Source organism: Debaryomyces fabryi, assembly GCF_001447935.2.
Source record: "Debaryomyces fabryi strain CBS 789 chromosome Unknown contig00109, whole genome shotgun sequence".
In the NCBI taxonomy this organism is placed as follows: domain Eukaryota; kingdom Fungi; phylum Ascomycota; class Pichiomycetes; order Serinales; family Debaryomycetaceae; genus Debaryomyces; species Debaryomyces fabryi.
In genome coordinates this window covers 552-14,905 of record NW_015385535.1, presented here as the reverse complement: position 1 = coordinate 14,905, position 14,354 = coordinate 552, and the positions used below count along the sequence as shown (strand labels likewise).

Below are 14,354 nucleotides of genomic sequence, written 5' to 3'. Positions count from 1 at the left end.
TGTATTTATTTAATTTTTATGTCAATGTTTGTATTACTATAAATTGTTTAATATTTATGTATATCGAAATCCTACTATACATTTTAATGACCTTGTTTCTTCTGCTTGGTGATATGAGCACGTAAAACCTTTTGCCTATCACGTAATGACAACTTTTGTTTACCTTGGACAGATTTTTTATGAATCATCATAACGAAATTCTTCTTTCTTGCCTTCTCTCTATTAGTGGTAGAGTGAGGAGCATCTCTCTTACCTCTTCTAGAACCAAACTTTTCACGGTCGTCTTTACCTTCTCTAGCTTGTGCAATTCTCTCTTCACGTAATTGCTTGTATTTAACTTTACCAACCAAAGTTGTCGAATCCACTTCTTCTTCGTTGTGCTTAATACCCAATGCCTTTTCCACACCTGCTTGGACTTTCAATTCTTCTAATTTTGCAAAATCCGCTGGAGTTAATATTCTACTAGACAATAATTCAGCCATTGCTTTTTCTGCATCCATAGCATCTTCTTTCTTTTCTTCCGAATTGTCTGTGGTCTTCAATTTCTTAGCGGGTCTATCTTCCTCATCATCATCCTTTTCGCCCTCATCTTGTTCATCAGAAGAAAGATCCAATTCTGAATCGTCTTCATCTTGTGGTTTAGCATCATCTTCCTTAACATCCTTCTCATCTTCAGAGTCACTAATATCATACTCCTTGTCAGATTCGACTGTAACCCAATCACCTTCGATATCGCTTGTATTACCTTCTTCCACTTCCCAGTTTTCTAAGTTGTTTTCATCATCTTCGCCATTTCCATTTTCTTGCTTCCATTTGGCCAATAATTCAATACCTGGAATAGAAGTAACGACAGAACCTTCAACCCCGAATTGAGGTCCTTTATTCTTTTCTCCTGATTGTAATCCCATACTTGCTGTTTTACCTCTATCTTTCTTTAATAACATTTGTGGTGCAACTTCTCTATACAACGTAATTAAAGATCTTGCAGCCAGCATAACTGCCTTAGCTTTAGATCCCTTATATTCCGTTAAATCTTGTAATAATGTAGCATCAATAGCCAAAGGTGCCCTCGATAAGATTTCTCTAATAGTGTTAATACCTGCAGATGCAACTTCCGTTGCAACACCATCACTAACGAACTCATCGGCAATCTTACGAACAACAGTTGAAATTGATTCTGGAGGGACCAAATCATGGGATGCTTGCGCAGCAGCAGCCATAATTTGAGTAACATTTCTTTGTTTTGGAGTTAAATACTTTAAGAAGAATGAATATATTCCAAGAACAGTTAACTTATGCGTACCAATTAATCTGGAAATCAAGTTCATAAACATGATTTTTTGATCTAAATCAAATCTATTAGAATTTTTTCCACTCAAGTGTTTCTCGAACAATTGTTCAGCAAATCCTTGAGGATCTCTTAACAAATGAATAGCCGAAAAATTCAAATATGTTGTAGATTGTTTAGCATTGCTTTTCTTTTTAATTGTTTTCACTGCCTGTTCTAACTTTTTAGTTTTCTTAAGCGATTTCTTTTGGATTTGCATTCTATGTTTTAATGCTCCCATATCAAACCTTTCATCATCTGAACTGTCATCTTCAAAATTTTCTTCCCTTTCTTTATCAGCACCCAAAAAGAATTTAGTACCTGCTATAGCCACCTTAACATCAGGGTGCAAAGCAGCTTGTGTCATGATTTCTACTGTTCTAGAATCATCCCAGATACCTCTTCTCCATAATTCTCTAGTTAATTTTGTAGCCCATAATCCTTGTGCATCTCTTTGTTCTAATAAATTAAATAATAAAGCTTGAGTAGATCTGTTTAATTTCTGGTTTTTGGCTCCAGTATTTACCGATTTTAAAAGTGAAATCAATGTACTGTAAATTTGATGTCTTAAAGCTTTGATGTGTTGGCCACTCACTGAAGCAGCAGATGAATTACTATATGCGGATAACAATGGAAAAATTGTTTGAATCAAGGATTCTGCCGAAACAGTACCCTTGTTTCTTAACATAGTTAAACATTGAATAATTTTTTCCCTTAATTCTGGTGATAAATCTCTGTGATTGTTCAATAAAAGATTCTTCAATTCATCAGGATAGTTGCTCGTTTCTTTTGGATAACAATCACACACCGCTGAAACAAAACCAATCAACTCACCAAATTCAGTTCCCTTACTAGCTCCTGAAGGGTTCATTAAAAAGATATCTCTCAAAGATTCGTAATGAGAATATTGTTGTACGAATTCTTCATAATACGATTCTGGATCACGACGAACAACATTTTGTAACAAAATAATGTTAGTTGGTAAAATAGCAGCTCTTCTTCTTTTACCCATGTCTGAACTTTATAACTTTAAAAGATATTCTATACTTTTTCTATCTCCAGAATATTTCAAGTACTATTTATTCCTCATCCCATCGCACTAACAAAAAAAAAAAATTGCGACAAAAAAAAATAGTCGCGGGCTTAGAACCATTGATAACAAAGATTTTGCATTTATCTATTCACTATATACTATATACTATATCCCAATTTTTCCAGCCTTATTATCATCGAACAAATCACCAAGAGTTGCATAATTAATTTTCTTTGAGAATGACTTCTTTGAAAGCATTCTTTTGGCACTATCTGCCGCAGTCAAAGGTTCACCAGTGGCTTCATCAACACCTATGCCTGCCAATGCATCATTAATACCCATTTCGTTAAAATCACCGTCAATACCCTCCACACCTGCAATTGAATTTTTCGTTTGACGACGTTTCTTTCGGTTTGCACCAGAAGTATTACCAGTTAACTCATCTGTTTCTTGCTTTAAGCGCTTCTTTTCTTGGGCAACTATAAAGTCGTGGTTTAAACCTGTCCATAACCTTTCTTTAAGTTTATATTCGTCTTCAGTTAACAAGAAATGATCTAATTCTGAATCGTCAAGGTCATCAAAGTCCTTGGGGTCCGATGATATCTTTGATAATAAGTCCTCGGTTTTGGGCAAATTCTTCACCAAATTACGAGGCTTATCTATGTCTATCTTTTCTTCTTCATCAGTAGTTCTTTGCAACTCAGATGGTATCATATACATGGAGTTCTGTAAGCTTTTCCGTTGGTTTTGGATAATTCTAGCTAATTGCTCTGATATTTCATTCTCGGATAAATCACAATCCTTCAAGATAGTCTTTAAGAGTTTATCCTTTTTTGATTGTTGATTCTTGAGACGGTTATCTTCTATTATATCTTGCAAATCTTGCTTTTTTGTTGGTTCTTCATCAGAGGCATCACTATCATAATCGGGCGTATTATTCCTACTTTTTGCTAACTCTTCAAATTTCTTTAATGCGGCTTCTTTATCTTTTAATTGTTTGGCTAATTTCAACTCCAAATCACGATTTCTATCAAATGATGGAGGATTAGAAACTTCGGTATCTAGGGACTCTCTAAATGATTCAACAGTTAATTCACCAGACTTAGTCTTCTTGAACTCATTCAACCTACGCTGCAATGTTTCTTCTGCAACATGGGCAACTGCAACTATCTCTGCATGAGTTCTTCTGAAATTATTCATTCTAGCCGCTAATAAAACACAGGCCCCGGCCACACCTGCGGGACGTCTACCTTCATGGATCCAATCATTAGCCATTCTCTGCGCTAATTTCACCGCATCTTTAATAACCTTACTATTTTGATCGCGGAAGTTAAGCTTCTCAGCAAAATGTTGAATGAAAAGTGAGGGGTCTGCTAACGGCAACGACGTTATATGTAATGTTTTAACCATCTTTAAAAATGTTGCACCCAATGAATAAACTGAAATCTGCAAACGTGAACTAAAGTCTATTAACATATGATGCGTTTTTTCCTTTCTGCATGCAACATACAAACAAGCCGCAAGAACATTCTGTGATCTCCTCCCTTGAACAAAATTGTTCGTTAATGCCAATCTAAACCAGGCACCAGCTGCGTCCGCAATATAATCAGGTATTTTCAAAGCAGTTGCAATTCTTCTGATCTTCTTTTTACCGTTCGCTAACGTTTGTTCTCTACTTTCCATCGCATTCTGTCTGCCGTTAAATGTAGCTCTAGCTTGATCTGCACCAACCATGGCACCTTGAACCATGGCTGCTCCTGATGACGATTCTCCAAATTGCACCTCACTAACAATCGGATTTTCTACTTGGACTGTTCCACATCTTGAACAGGAAATATCTCCTGCTGCTGTATATCTGTCCACAGTAAAATTTGTGTGGCCACAATTTCGACATGCATTCTTCTTCGAGTTCTTCATCTTGCTTGGTTTACTTGACTTAGTCTATTATGTCTTCTATATCAAATATTCTTTGCTTATATGGCGTTATAAACAAGTCTATAAGGTATAATAGATTTATTTTTTGTTATTTCTAGTGTGGTACACGCACGATATTTCTGCAAAGAGGTTGATATGTATATATAGGGACACAGTTATTAGCAGATAAGGACATAGGTACGAGATGAGTAATAATATTAACGGTGATGACACGTTCACTCAGCTAAACAGGTTTAGGTTACAAGAATCAATTGAAATACCCGAAAGCACTATTCAAACTGAAATTTCAGAGCACGAAGACTACGACCATGAGATATCCCTATCAGAACGCCTGACTTTATTAGGGAGATTACCGTATAGTTTGATAATGAAAGTGTCTTCATCAGAGCCAAGAGATGTATTGCAGCTGGAGCGTACTTTCTTATCATTCATTAGATTTGCAACTTCGTTATTTTTCACAGCATTAGGAATAGTCATAAACTTCAAGTTAGATTCTTCAGGGAAAAGCGGGAAGAAAGAACCGCCATTCAACAATTCTAAGTATTCTACGGTAATTTCGTTTATATTATTCGTCTTATCCCTTTGTGTATTGGTTATCAGTGGGGTTAATTATTTTATCACGATTAAACGGTATGCTAAACACAAGATCGAGACATACAATTTCAATAATCTTGCTACGGTGATTTGTATGACGAGCATAATTATCACGTTAATCGCTATCAGTGTATCATTAATTATAGAAGGATACTTAGAAGAGTCTACATAAATCTATAATGCTTTATTTATTTCCTGGGTTATTTATGGTTTTTCTTTTTCTTCTTTGGTTCATTTGTTGAAATAATATCTTCCTTTGCTTGACGTTTACTTTTGTTAATCTTTCTCTTCTCTCCGAAATTCTCTCTATCCATATCCATTAAGGCCTCTCTCTTTGCAACACTAGTCTTATTCAAAGAATCCTTGATCACCTTATTATCACTAATATCTTCTATCAATTCCATCTTCTTATTTATCCTCTCCTCGATAGCCAAAATCCTATCGACGTCCTTTTCAGCAACGATAGATATAGCATCACCCTTTCTTCCTGCTCTTGCTGTTCTACCAACTCTATGGATGAAATCATCTGCATCTGCAGGTATATCGTAATTTACTACCAATTCTACAGTTGGTATATCTAAACCTCTTGAAGCAACATCAGTTGCAATTAATATTTTGGCTGCTCCTGCTTTAAATCTATGCAATGAATTTGTTCTTTCTGTTTGAGGCATTTCAGAATGCAATGAAGCCACTCTAAAATCCAATTTTCTTAATGTTCTTCTTAATAATTCGGCAGTTGCTGTTCTATTAGTGAATATTATACTTAACGAATCGCTATATTGGGGTAAATTCAAGATACTGTTTAAATATGCCTCCTTAACATATGATGGCACAAACACATATTTTACCAGTAAAGTGGAGGGAATCGCTACCTTATCAACAGTTTCAACTTCATGGATAAAGACAGGTAATTTTCCCTTTGGAACCGGCTTGTCTTTCAAAGCGCGTACAGCGTCTGTAACCGTAGCTGTGAATAGCAAAGTCTGCCTCTTTTCTGATGAAGGTAATATTTTAAAGCATCTTTCCAAATCACCTCCGAAACTATTACTCAAAAGTCTATCTGCCTCATCTAGAATCAAATATTTAACCCTTCTCAAACCACAAACGGTGTCTTCACCGCTATTTAAAATATGATCAGCTAGTCTACCTGGAGTAGCAATCACAAAATGTGGTCTCCTCTGTAATTCTAAAGCTTGTTTGACGATATCTTCACCACCCACAATCACACTCACTTTGATATTCATGGATGATCCCAATGCAGCAAATTGTTCTGCTATCTGTAACGCTAACTCTCTGGTGGGTGTCAAAACAAGTCCGTATATCCCTGAGGGATCTTCTGACCACTGAGTAAGCATCGGAGCTGCAAATGCAATTGTTTTACCACTACCTGTCTTAGCACCACCAATACAATCATGGCCTTTGAGAATTTTTGGAATACATGCAGATTGAATACTCGTTGGAGTATGAATTTTCATTGAATTCAATGCTTCGGATAACCATTTAGATACCCCGAGTTCTTCGAACGACATGTTCAAGTTAGTTATGAGTTATATGATATTGCTTATTTGATTAGCTACTTATGGTTCCATCGAGCGGCTTTTAGATTAAAAAAAAATTATGTTAATGAGATCACGTGAAAAGAATACTTAAAAGAAGATACTGAATACAAAGAATCTATAAGCAATTAACTTATTGCATAAATGTTAAGTATCAGGCATGCTTATGCTCCATTAAGCTTTCGGAGGTGCTTTAGCAAGACTTCACGTTGTTTTAATAAAGTGAATTTAGAGTCTAACATAAATGACCAATGGTTAAATGACTTGGAAGGCTCCACTGAAGAAGATATACCTGAGCCAGATTGCATCATCAGCAAAGTGAATGAATCAGATAATGACGAATCCAAAGTTCAATATTTGGATAACATTAAGTATAAACTCTTAGGCGTTGATAAAAATGGGCTTTCTGACATTCAAATGACATTACAGGATTATTTCATGGGAAACGAACACCATACCCATAACGTATTTCATGGATTTTCGAAGTATAAACAAGCACGTAAAAGCGAACAGAGAACTTTCATAGATTTAAAGCTTATCAGAGTGAAAAGCGGCAAAGGTGGTAATGGATCGGCGTCGTTTTTTAGAGATGCATTTCGGCCCATGGGACCTCCTGATGGTGGAGATGGTGGTTATGGGGGAAATATTTATGTCAATGCGGTTAACAACATTACCTCATTGCATAAAGTTAAAAGATCGTATGAAGCGAGAGACGGAACCCAAGGAATGGGAAAGCAATTAGATGGTAAAAATGGCGAAGATGTCATTATTGAAGTTCCTGTTGGTACCACCGTCAGATGGGTTCCAGATCCTCTCGAACTCCGGAAGTATTTACAGGCAACCCAACAAAATTTGGATCAAATTAATTTGAATATTAAAGGTACTGGCCTTAAAAACGATTATATCCAATTTTTTAGGGAAAGTTTCAAAGCAGGCGAAGGATGGATTTTCAAAGAGAAAGAAGAAGATTATTTTCTTGAGAGGAAATTTTTCAATGATTTAAATGAAAAGGTTAAAGAATATGATACGGAAATAATAAATGAAGAATTATACGAAGATAATTTCCCAATGATGGGAATTGACTTTGATAAGCCCACCTCTAAACCTGTCTTACTAATCAAAGGAGGAAAGGGAGGTATGGGAAATATGCACTTTTTAACGAAAGATATTAGAAATCCAAAATTTTGTAAAATGGGAAGAACAGGGTTAACTAAATTCTTTTTGCTAGAATTAAAATTAATTGCTGATTTGGGCTTAGTTGGATTACCAAATGCTGGTAAGTCAACACTATTAAGGGCCATATCAAAAGCCAGACCAAGAGTTGGACACTGGGAATTTACTACTTTACAGCCAACTATAGGAACAATATTCACATCAATTGATAAGGATCCATTCACAGTGGCTGATATTCCTGGAATAATTAAAGGTGCATCGGAAAACAAAGGTATGGGCCTTGATTTCTTGAGACATGTAGAAAGGTCTGGAGGTTTGGTCTTTGTTATATCTTTAGAATCGAAAAACCCAATAGAAGATTTATTGACTTTGATTAATGAGGTAGGACCTAAACGGATGTCTAATAAGAAAGTATTGATAGTTGCAACAAAAGCTGATTTAGAACAAAAAATTGACAAGTATAACGATTTAAGAAAATTCACTGAAAATAGGGCTTGGAAAATTGTACCCGTATGCGCAATTCGTGGCGAGAATATTGAAAAGTGTATCAAAATGATGAGTGAAACTGCTCAAAAATAGTCTTGTAAATAAACCTGTTGGTGCTTTGCGTGGCCACCTTATCCACGCATTGATTATACGTAACCTAATACCTTGTATATACATAAACTTCTATCTGTTAATAAATACTTTTTAAATTGGGTGCGAATTTTCAGTACATTATATATCACCCACTTTCAATGTAAAACAAAACAACTTATACATCAAGAGACTTTAACTAGATGTAAATACTCATTTGGGTGTTTGTATTTCCTTATTAATGAACTCTTTTTCTGTATTTTAATTTTTTTCTGAATTTAATAATTTTTGTAGAATTTTGAAGAATTTTTCAAGAATGGAGCAAAATCTAAGTATATTGTTAAGAACTTCAAAGAGTCAAATCTTAATACGAAACAATGCAACAAATGACTGCTTTAATAAAATAAGCATTTAACATGATAGTTATCACCAGTATTTTAAGTTTAATTATTCAATTGAAATTAACTACTCATGATTGCGGCCAAGTTATAAATTACGAAATGTACTATAAATTGATAATAGTAGCAAGTCGATTGCATAGTCAAATTAATTTTAATTTCATATAGAAGTAAATTTATACTTAAATAGGTATATATACAAGTGTCTTTGATATACTTTGGTTAATATTTACAGAATTTATTATGGTTTTACTGAATTGAAGCTTTCATTTCTACTTTTCCAACTGGTACAGCAGCCAATTCACCATCGCTATAGGAAGCTCTAAAAAATGAATAATTCAATACAACATCCTCGACGTTCCTCATTTGTGGATCTTTAGCGAAGTCAGGATCTATAAAAAAGAAAACGGGCATGTCAACTTCTTCTCCCGCACTAAGCCTTTGTTCTTCAAAACAGAAACACTGAATCTTGTTAAAATATGGGGCAACTACTTCTGGGGTAACAGAGTAAGTAGCCATACCTATTATATCTTCCTTTGACATATTCTTCGCTTTATAGAAAGCCAATGCAGTTTCACCTGGCACAACGTAGACTTCTCTTTGTTGAGGAGTAAATTTCCAAGGCAAAATCCCTGATGCCTGACATGTAAATTGAATTCTTATCCTTTTATTAGTATCAACTGGAATAAGCTTATCCGGCGTGAACCTAGTAGAATCAGTGATGGGTGTTCCACCGTATCCAGTTCTTTGACAAATTGCTCTATAAAGTGGCACTGCCGCAAATCCCGCTGCTAAGAAAAGAACAATGACAGATGCAGTATAGTAAGCAGCAGTTCTATTCTTAAAACGAGCTCTTTCGAGTCTGTCATTAGATACTTTTTGCAATTTCTGACGATAAAATTCTCTCAGTTGGTTATCCAGTTTCTGAAATGCTTTTGGAGTAAGATGTAATCTTCTAATATTTAACAGAAAAATGTTATTTTTATAGATAATTGGAGAATTTACTAATAATCCAATTCTGCCAGCTTTAAACATTCTTGAGTTATTTTATCTTTCCATATGGTATTGAATTTGGCTAATGATAAACTTGTTTAAAAAATCCAATTCACTTTTTTTCATTTATGCGAGCGAGTACTACACAGGAACTAAATTACATACTATTATTAAATGTCTATAAAATGCTAATTAGGTACTAAAGATTGTAATCTTTCAAGTGAATATTGATCATTCATTGTCATTAATTGATTGAAGTCAGATTCCTGTAGGGTTGCTCGTAACCTGTTTATTACTTCAACTAAGAAATTTCTAACATTTATTTTGTAAACTGGATCATTCTCATTAAGCAAAATCTGATATCTTATCTTTTCTCCATGTGGTTTGATGTTAGGATCTAAATAACAATATTCATCAATGTCTTCATAAACGAAATCCTGATTATAAGCCATGCAATTTCCATCCACAGTTTCATTAATTTCTTCTAAGAATAGTAAAGCTCGTTTAGTAATATCAGCAAATTTAAGCGAAACAGCTTCGTTCTTTTTTGGGATGGCATCAGAAATTAGGGAAAGCAATCCTAACAAATTAATCTTTTTATTACGCGGGTTTCCATTACGGTTGTAATACTCTAACCAAGTGTCTAGGAACCTAGAAGAGTCAATAGATAAATGATCTAAAATTTGCAAGAAGGCTTCACCCGACTTGTAGGCCAATCTAGAGAAGACCAAAAACATTTTGTTAGCAGAGACAATGGACTGATTTGGATCCAAGGAGTAATTTAACATTGCATTGAAAAGTCCACTGGAAATAAGAATATTAACAAAGGACTCATCCTGAATTTCCCTCAAAAATAAAACGTCCATAAAAGAAACAAATATTGAATATGAATCATCCCTCATATTGGACATATAGCCTGATAAAATTCTGAATAATTCTAATCCTAAATCGCCTCTAAATAAATCTGGCGAAATTAATGCGTAGCTTCTAGTGATGGACAAAATTACTGGAAGTATCTCAGTTGAATTAACTAACCCAAACTGAATTAATTCAGATAATCTCAATATTTCACTATTATTAACTTGCGAATTTGGACAATATTGCAAAAGAGCTAACCATAAGTCATAGCCGTCTTCAGATAATAACGAATAAAGATCCGAATTTTCAGAACAACAATTACGAATCAATGGTATGGCAATTGAATATGTTTCAAACGAATTATCATTCAAAGAGATAACCAAATTCTTCAATATCCTTAATAAAGAATTTTTTAATATTGACTCATTTTCACTTTCTGAAGAATTCCAGTAATCGGGAATGACTGAGAGAATACGGATTAATGTATTATGATCTATTAATGGATTGAACCTTGCTATTAATATAGCTAACGTGTTTAAGACGTACAATTTCGATTCAGTGAAGTTCATCTCTGTTAAGATGTTAATTGAAAGGCCAACAAATTCTTGCAAAAATGGTTGGAAATCAAGTTTATTGAAATCCCAATCATCAATGACAATTCTGAGTGTTTGTATTGCGGTTAATTTGACAACTTTATCATTGATTTTATTGTCAGGCTGCAAAAAAGTAATAAGTAATTTATAAATAGAAACTCGGCTTTCAGCTGAGCACTTAATTAATGCCCACTCACTTATAATTAAACAAATTCTTCTTTTCAAAACTTTACAATCGGTCAGATCATTTCTTAACCCTTCCGGAATGAGGATATCTCGCAAAAGCTTATCGAAATCAACATTGTCTGCAATAGAACTAGCCGATAATTGAAATGTGCATAAAATTGAATCTTTTATTAAAATATCGTCAGTTGATTCATTATTCATTAACCCATTTGATAATTTATTCAAAATAAATCCAGATAAATCGTCTCTGAAATACTTTATCAAGTCCTGATAGAAATTTTCAGCACATGGTCTTATTTGGAACTCCCAGCTTGAAGATAATTCTTCGTTACACCATTCCTCTGGTTCTAAAAGCCAACTCTCCAAGTCTGAAGGTTTCAATCTAAGATACCAATTTATAATCAAGTCACATAAATGCTGAACTACGTTAGTGGTAAAAAACTTCTGAGAAAGTTTATTAATTGCATTCTGCACTTCTTCTTTGTCATTTCTTTGTTTCAAAGTTATAGCACCTTTCTTATAAATATATGTTATCATTTTCTTCAAAATACTGAAACCCTTTAATGCTAGAGTTTCCCAAAAATCATTTTCTTCATTACTATTATAAATAACTTGGGCTTTCAGCTCCAATAAAGATAAAAAGGTAGACATTATATTTTGCGAACAAGGCAACAATATAAAACTTGTTGGATTATTATTAATCAAGTTTACATATAACTTGCTGTAGCACTTACCGTATCTCTCCAATAGGTCTGATGAGTATTTTTCATGCTCCATAATCAAAGCTTGCAAATGCTCAACAGTTATTTTCAAAAATTCTACAATGTCTTGGTTTTTATGAGGTTGCTCAAATCCCTCAGGAATAAGCCTTCTTAAGTTTTTCAAGCAGAGATAGCAGATTTCCATTAAACCTAAATTTAACGTACTTGTGAAGTCCAGAAAGAATTTTAAATATAGTTTGATCAACATTGGAACAATTATAGGTGCCTTACTTTGCATCGCATGTCTTGCTCTTCCAATTCTAACCATAGACACTGTTTTGATGATTTGATTCAATATGATGAGCAAATTGTTCGTCGATACAAGATCATTTTTCTGGAAGACAAATTCTTCCAAATTCTTAGTTATATCGTCAAATAATGAGGGCCATTCTCCAGGGAAATCAAATCTCACAATACGTGCAGTTGAATGTGCATTTTGAATGGTTAGCTGATTATTCTTTTCATGAAGGACGCAAAAAAGTTTTGCCTTGATCTGTGCTTTTTCCTCTTTGCTAATTGCATTAGACCTCGAAGATCTCCAGTACTTTTCGACACCATTCTTGAAGCATATAATGGCTAACCATCTTATCTGCAATGGTAGTTCGGTCTTGAGGTAGATGTCCTGTAGCAAATAATGGTAGCCAGGATGCGATTCCCAAGATTTTAATTGAGACTCCGCATCCTGCTGATATGAATTTCTCTCCGAATCATTAGCTACTGTTAGCACCTTTAATAGATTATCGTAATTCAATTCCATGTCGTTAGTCTTATATACTTCACATGAAGCAATTCTTTATGATATGAATGATATTTTATTCCCCATGATAATGGTATTTACACTACTTAGATGAGTTAACTTGCAGTCTATCATAATACTAACTATATAAATTAACTTACACTAGCTAATTCCATCTCTTCTCTTCATCTCCCTCAGCCCACGAATGCTCTTCATAATTGAGTTCCTTTTTCACTCTTGATACGACTTCTGGATCACCCATATTTTTACCAAGATTGTCACTGATTTTGATTGAAGGATTACCATTAGCCTCTTTCAATTTAATGACAATATTAAGTGGAACAGACTTAACAGACGGATCAGATACAGACATGAAGTCGTTTGTGAAAAATGTTCCAATACCGAAAGAAGGGATTAATCCTAAGCCATTTACTTTTTGCTTATATTTTAAACACTTCTCAATATTTAAGGAATCACTGAAGCAAATTATTTTAGTGAAATCTTCATACCCTTGCTTCTTATAGTGATCTGCTAATTTCTCAGCAAATAATTCAGGATCACCTGAATCTTGTCTTACACCAGTATAGTAATCAGTGTAGGGTTTGGTGAAGACCTTTAAGTACGCATCAGTTCCGAATGTATCTGTTAAAGCCAAACCGGCATGTTCGGGGCCAAAAGTATCTAACCAGTAGTCCATGGCAAGTTTATTGACATTTGTATAGTCTTGTGTAATCGATGCAATACCCATAAACCATTCGTGAGCTACTGTTCCGATAGGTGTTAAGTCATATTTTTTCGCTAATAATACATTTGATGTTCCTAAAAAGTGCTTCTTATCTGGATTCTTTCGAGCGAAATCAGATAGAGTCCTCACAACTATATCTTGCGTCTTGAATGATCTCCTACGTCTAGTACCAAATTCACTGAAAGTGCACCCATTCTTGAATAACTGTGCACACTTGTCTTGGGCACGTTCCTCTTGACCATCGTAGTTCCAATCGGTATCAACAAATTTAAAATAAGCTTCTGATATCAATGATAACAATGGAATCTCATATAAGATAGTTTCGTCCCATTTGCCGCTCATTTCAATTTCAAATTCTTCAAAGTTGCCTTCGTCATTAAAGTACTTGATTTGTTTGTCAGGGAAGAATTGAAATGTTTCCAAATATTTTAAGTATACCTCCGGCATTTGTGGCAATGCTGTACGTAAATATTCAATTTCCTCTGTACTGACCCTTAATTCACTCAACTTCGATATTTGATGCTTCAACCAATCAATTGCTTCTTTGTTCAATACCATTGATGGCGTTCTGTTTGTATATCTATATACAACTGGAACGTTTGGGAAATGCTTCACAACTGCAGCATGCATTGTCAACTTATACAAGTCAGTATCCAATATGGATGAAATAATCGGAATGTCCGTTGTCATCGTCACTTATGTCTATGTTTATAACGAACAGTATCAGTTAAACTTTATTTAGTGTTTGTTATACTTCGAAATACTGCATTCGCGATACGATTTTCGCTTGCCTGAATAATACCACTTAAAATGAGGAACACTTTATCTGGACTTGCCGTAATGAGACTTGCCACAGAGAGATAGGAGTATTATAAGAATATTGTACAATA

The 14,354-nt window shown here is 34.5% G+C and overlaps 8 protein-coding genes across 8 annotated transcripts; 2 read left to right on the top strand and 6 right to left on the bottom strand.

Annotated features, from left to right (window-relative positions):
* Window positions 1-83: 83 nt before the first annotated feature.
* Window positions 84-2,339, bottom strand: SDA1 (Sda1p; the record flags this gene model as incomplete). The annotated part of the gene is made up of 1 exon (XM_015613075.1): window positions 84-2,339. One exon carries the CDS (start codon window positions 2,337-2,339, stop codon window positions 84-86), a length of 2,256 nt encoding a protein of 751 aa, XP_015466091.1.
* Window positions 2,340-2,525: 186 nt separating this feature from the next.
* On the bottom strand, window positions 2,526-4,277 carry BRF1 (transcription factor TFIIIB subunit; the record flags this gene model as incomplete). Its single annotated transcript, XM_015613074.1, has 1 exon — window positions 2,526-4,277. The coding sequence occupies one exon, from the start codon at window positions 4,275-4,277 to the stop codon at window positions 2,526-2,528; it is 1,752 nt and encodes a 583-aa protein (XP_015466090.1).
* Window positions 4,278-4,479: 202 nt separating this feature from the next.
* On the top strand, window positions 4,480-5,061 carry AC631_04244 (uncharacterized protein; the record flags this gene model as incomplete). The annotated part of the gene is made up of 1 exon (XM_015613073.1): window positions 4,480-5,061. The coding sequence occupies one exon, from the start codon at window positions 4,480-4,482 to the stop codon at window positions 5,059-5,061; it is 582 nt and encodes a 193-aa protein (XP_015466089.1).
* Window positions 5,062-5,089: 28 nt separating this feature from the next.
* Window positions 5,090-6,418, bottom strand: DBP8 (ATP-dependent RNA helicase; the record flags this gene model as incomplete). Its single annotated transcript, XM_015613072.1, has 1 exon — window positions 5,090-6,418. One exon carries the CDS (start codon window positions 6,416-6,418, stop codon window positions 5,090-5,092), a length of 1,329 nt encoding a protein of 442 aa, XP_015466088.1.
* Window positions 6,419-6,589: 171 nt separating this feature from the next.
* Window positions 6,590-8,197, top strand: MTG2 (putative GTPase; the record flags this gene model as incomplete). The annotated part of the gene is made up of 1 exon (XM_015613071.1): window positions 6,590-8,197. The coding sequence occupies one exon, from the start codon at window positions 6,590-6,592 to the stop codon at window positions 8,195-8,197; it is 1,608 nt and encodes a 535-aa protein (XP_015466087.1).
* A 644-nt stretch (window positions 8,198-8,841) lies between these two features.
* Window positions 8,842-9,627, bottom strand: COX11 (Cox11p; the record flags this gene model as incomplete). The annotated part of the gene is made up of 1 exon (XM_015613070.1): window positions 8,842-9,627. The coding sequence occupies one exon, from the start codon at window positions 9,625-9,627 to the stop codon at window positions 8,842-8,844; it is 786 nt and encodes a 261-aa protein (XP_015466086.1).
* A 146-nt stretch (window positions 9,628-9,773) lies between these two features.
* Window positions 9,774-12,740, bottom strand: KAP120 (Kap120p; the record flags this gene model as incomplete). The annotated part of the gene is made up of 1 exon (XM_015613069.1): window positions 9,774-12,740. One exon carries the CDS (start codon window positions 12,738-12,740, stop codon window positions 9,774-9,776), a length of 2,967 nt encoding a protein of 988 aa, XP_015466085.1.
* A 145-nt stretch (window positions 12,741-12,885) lies between these two features.
* On the bottom strand, window positions 12,886-14,154 carry NPT1 (nicotinate phosphoribosyltransferase; the record flags this gene model as incomplete). The annotated part of the gene is made up of 1 exon (XM_015613068.1): window positions 12,886-14,154. One exon carries the CDS (start codon window positions 14,152-14,154, stop codon window positions 12,886-12,888), a length of 1,269 nt encoding a protein of 422 aa, XP_015466084.1.
* Between the last annotated feature and the right edge of the window lie 200 nt (window positions 14,155-14,354).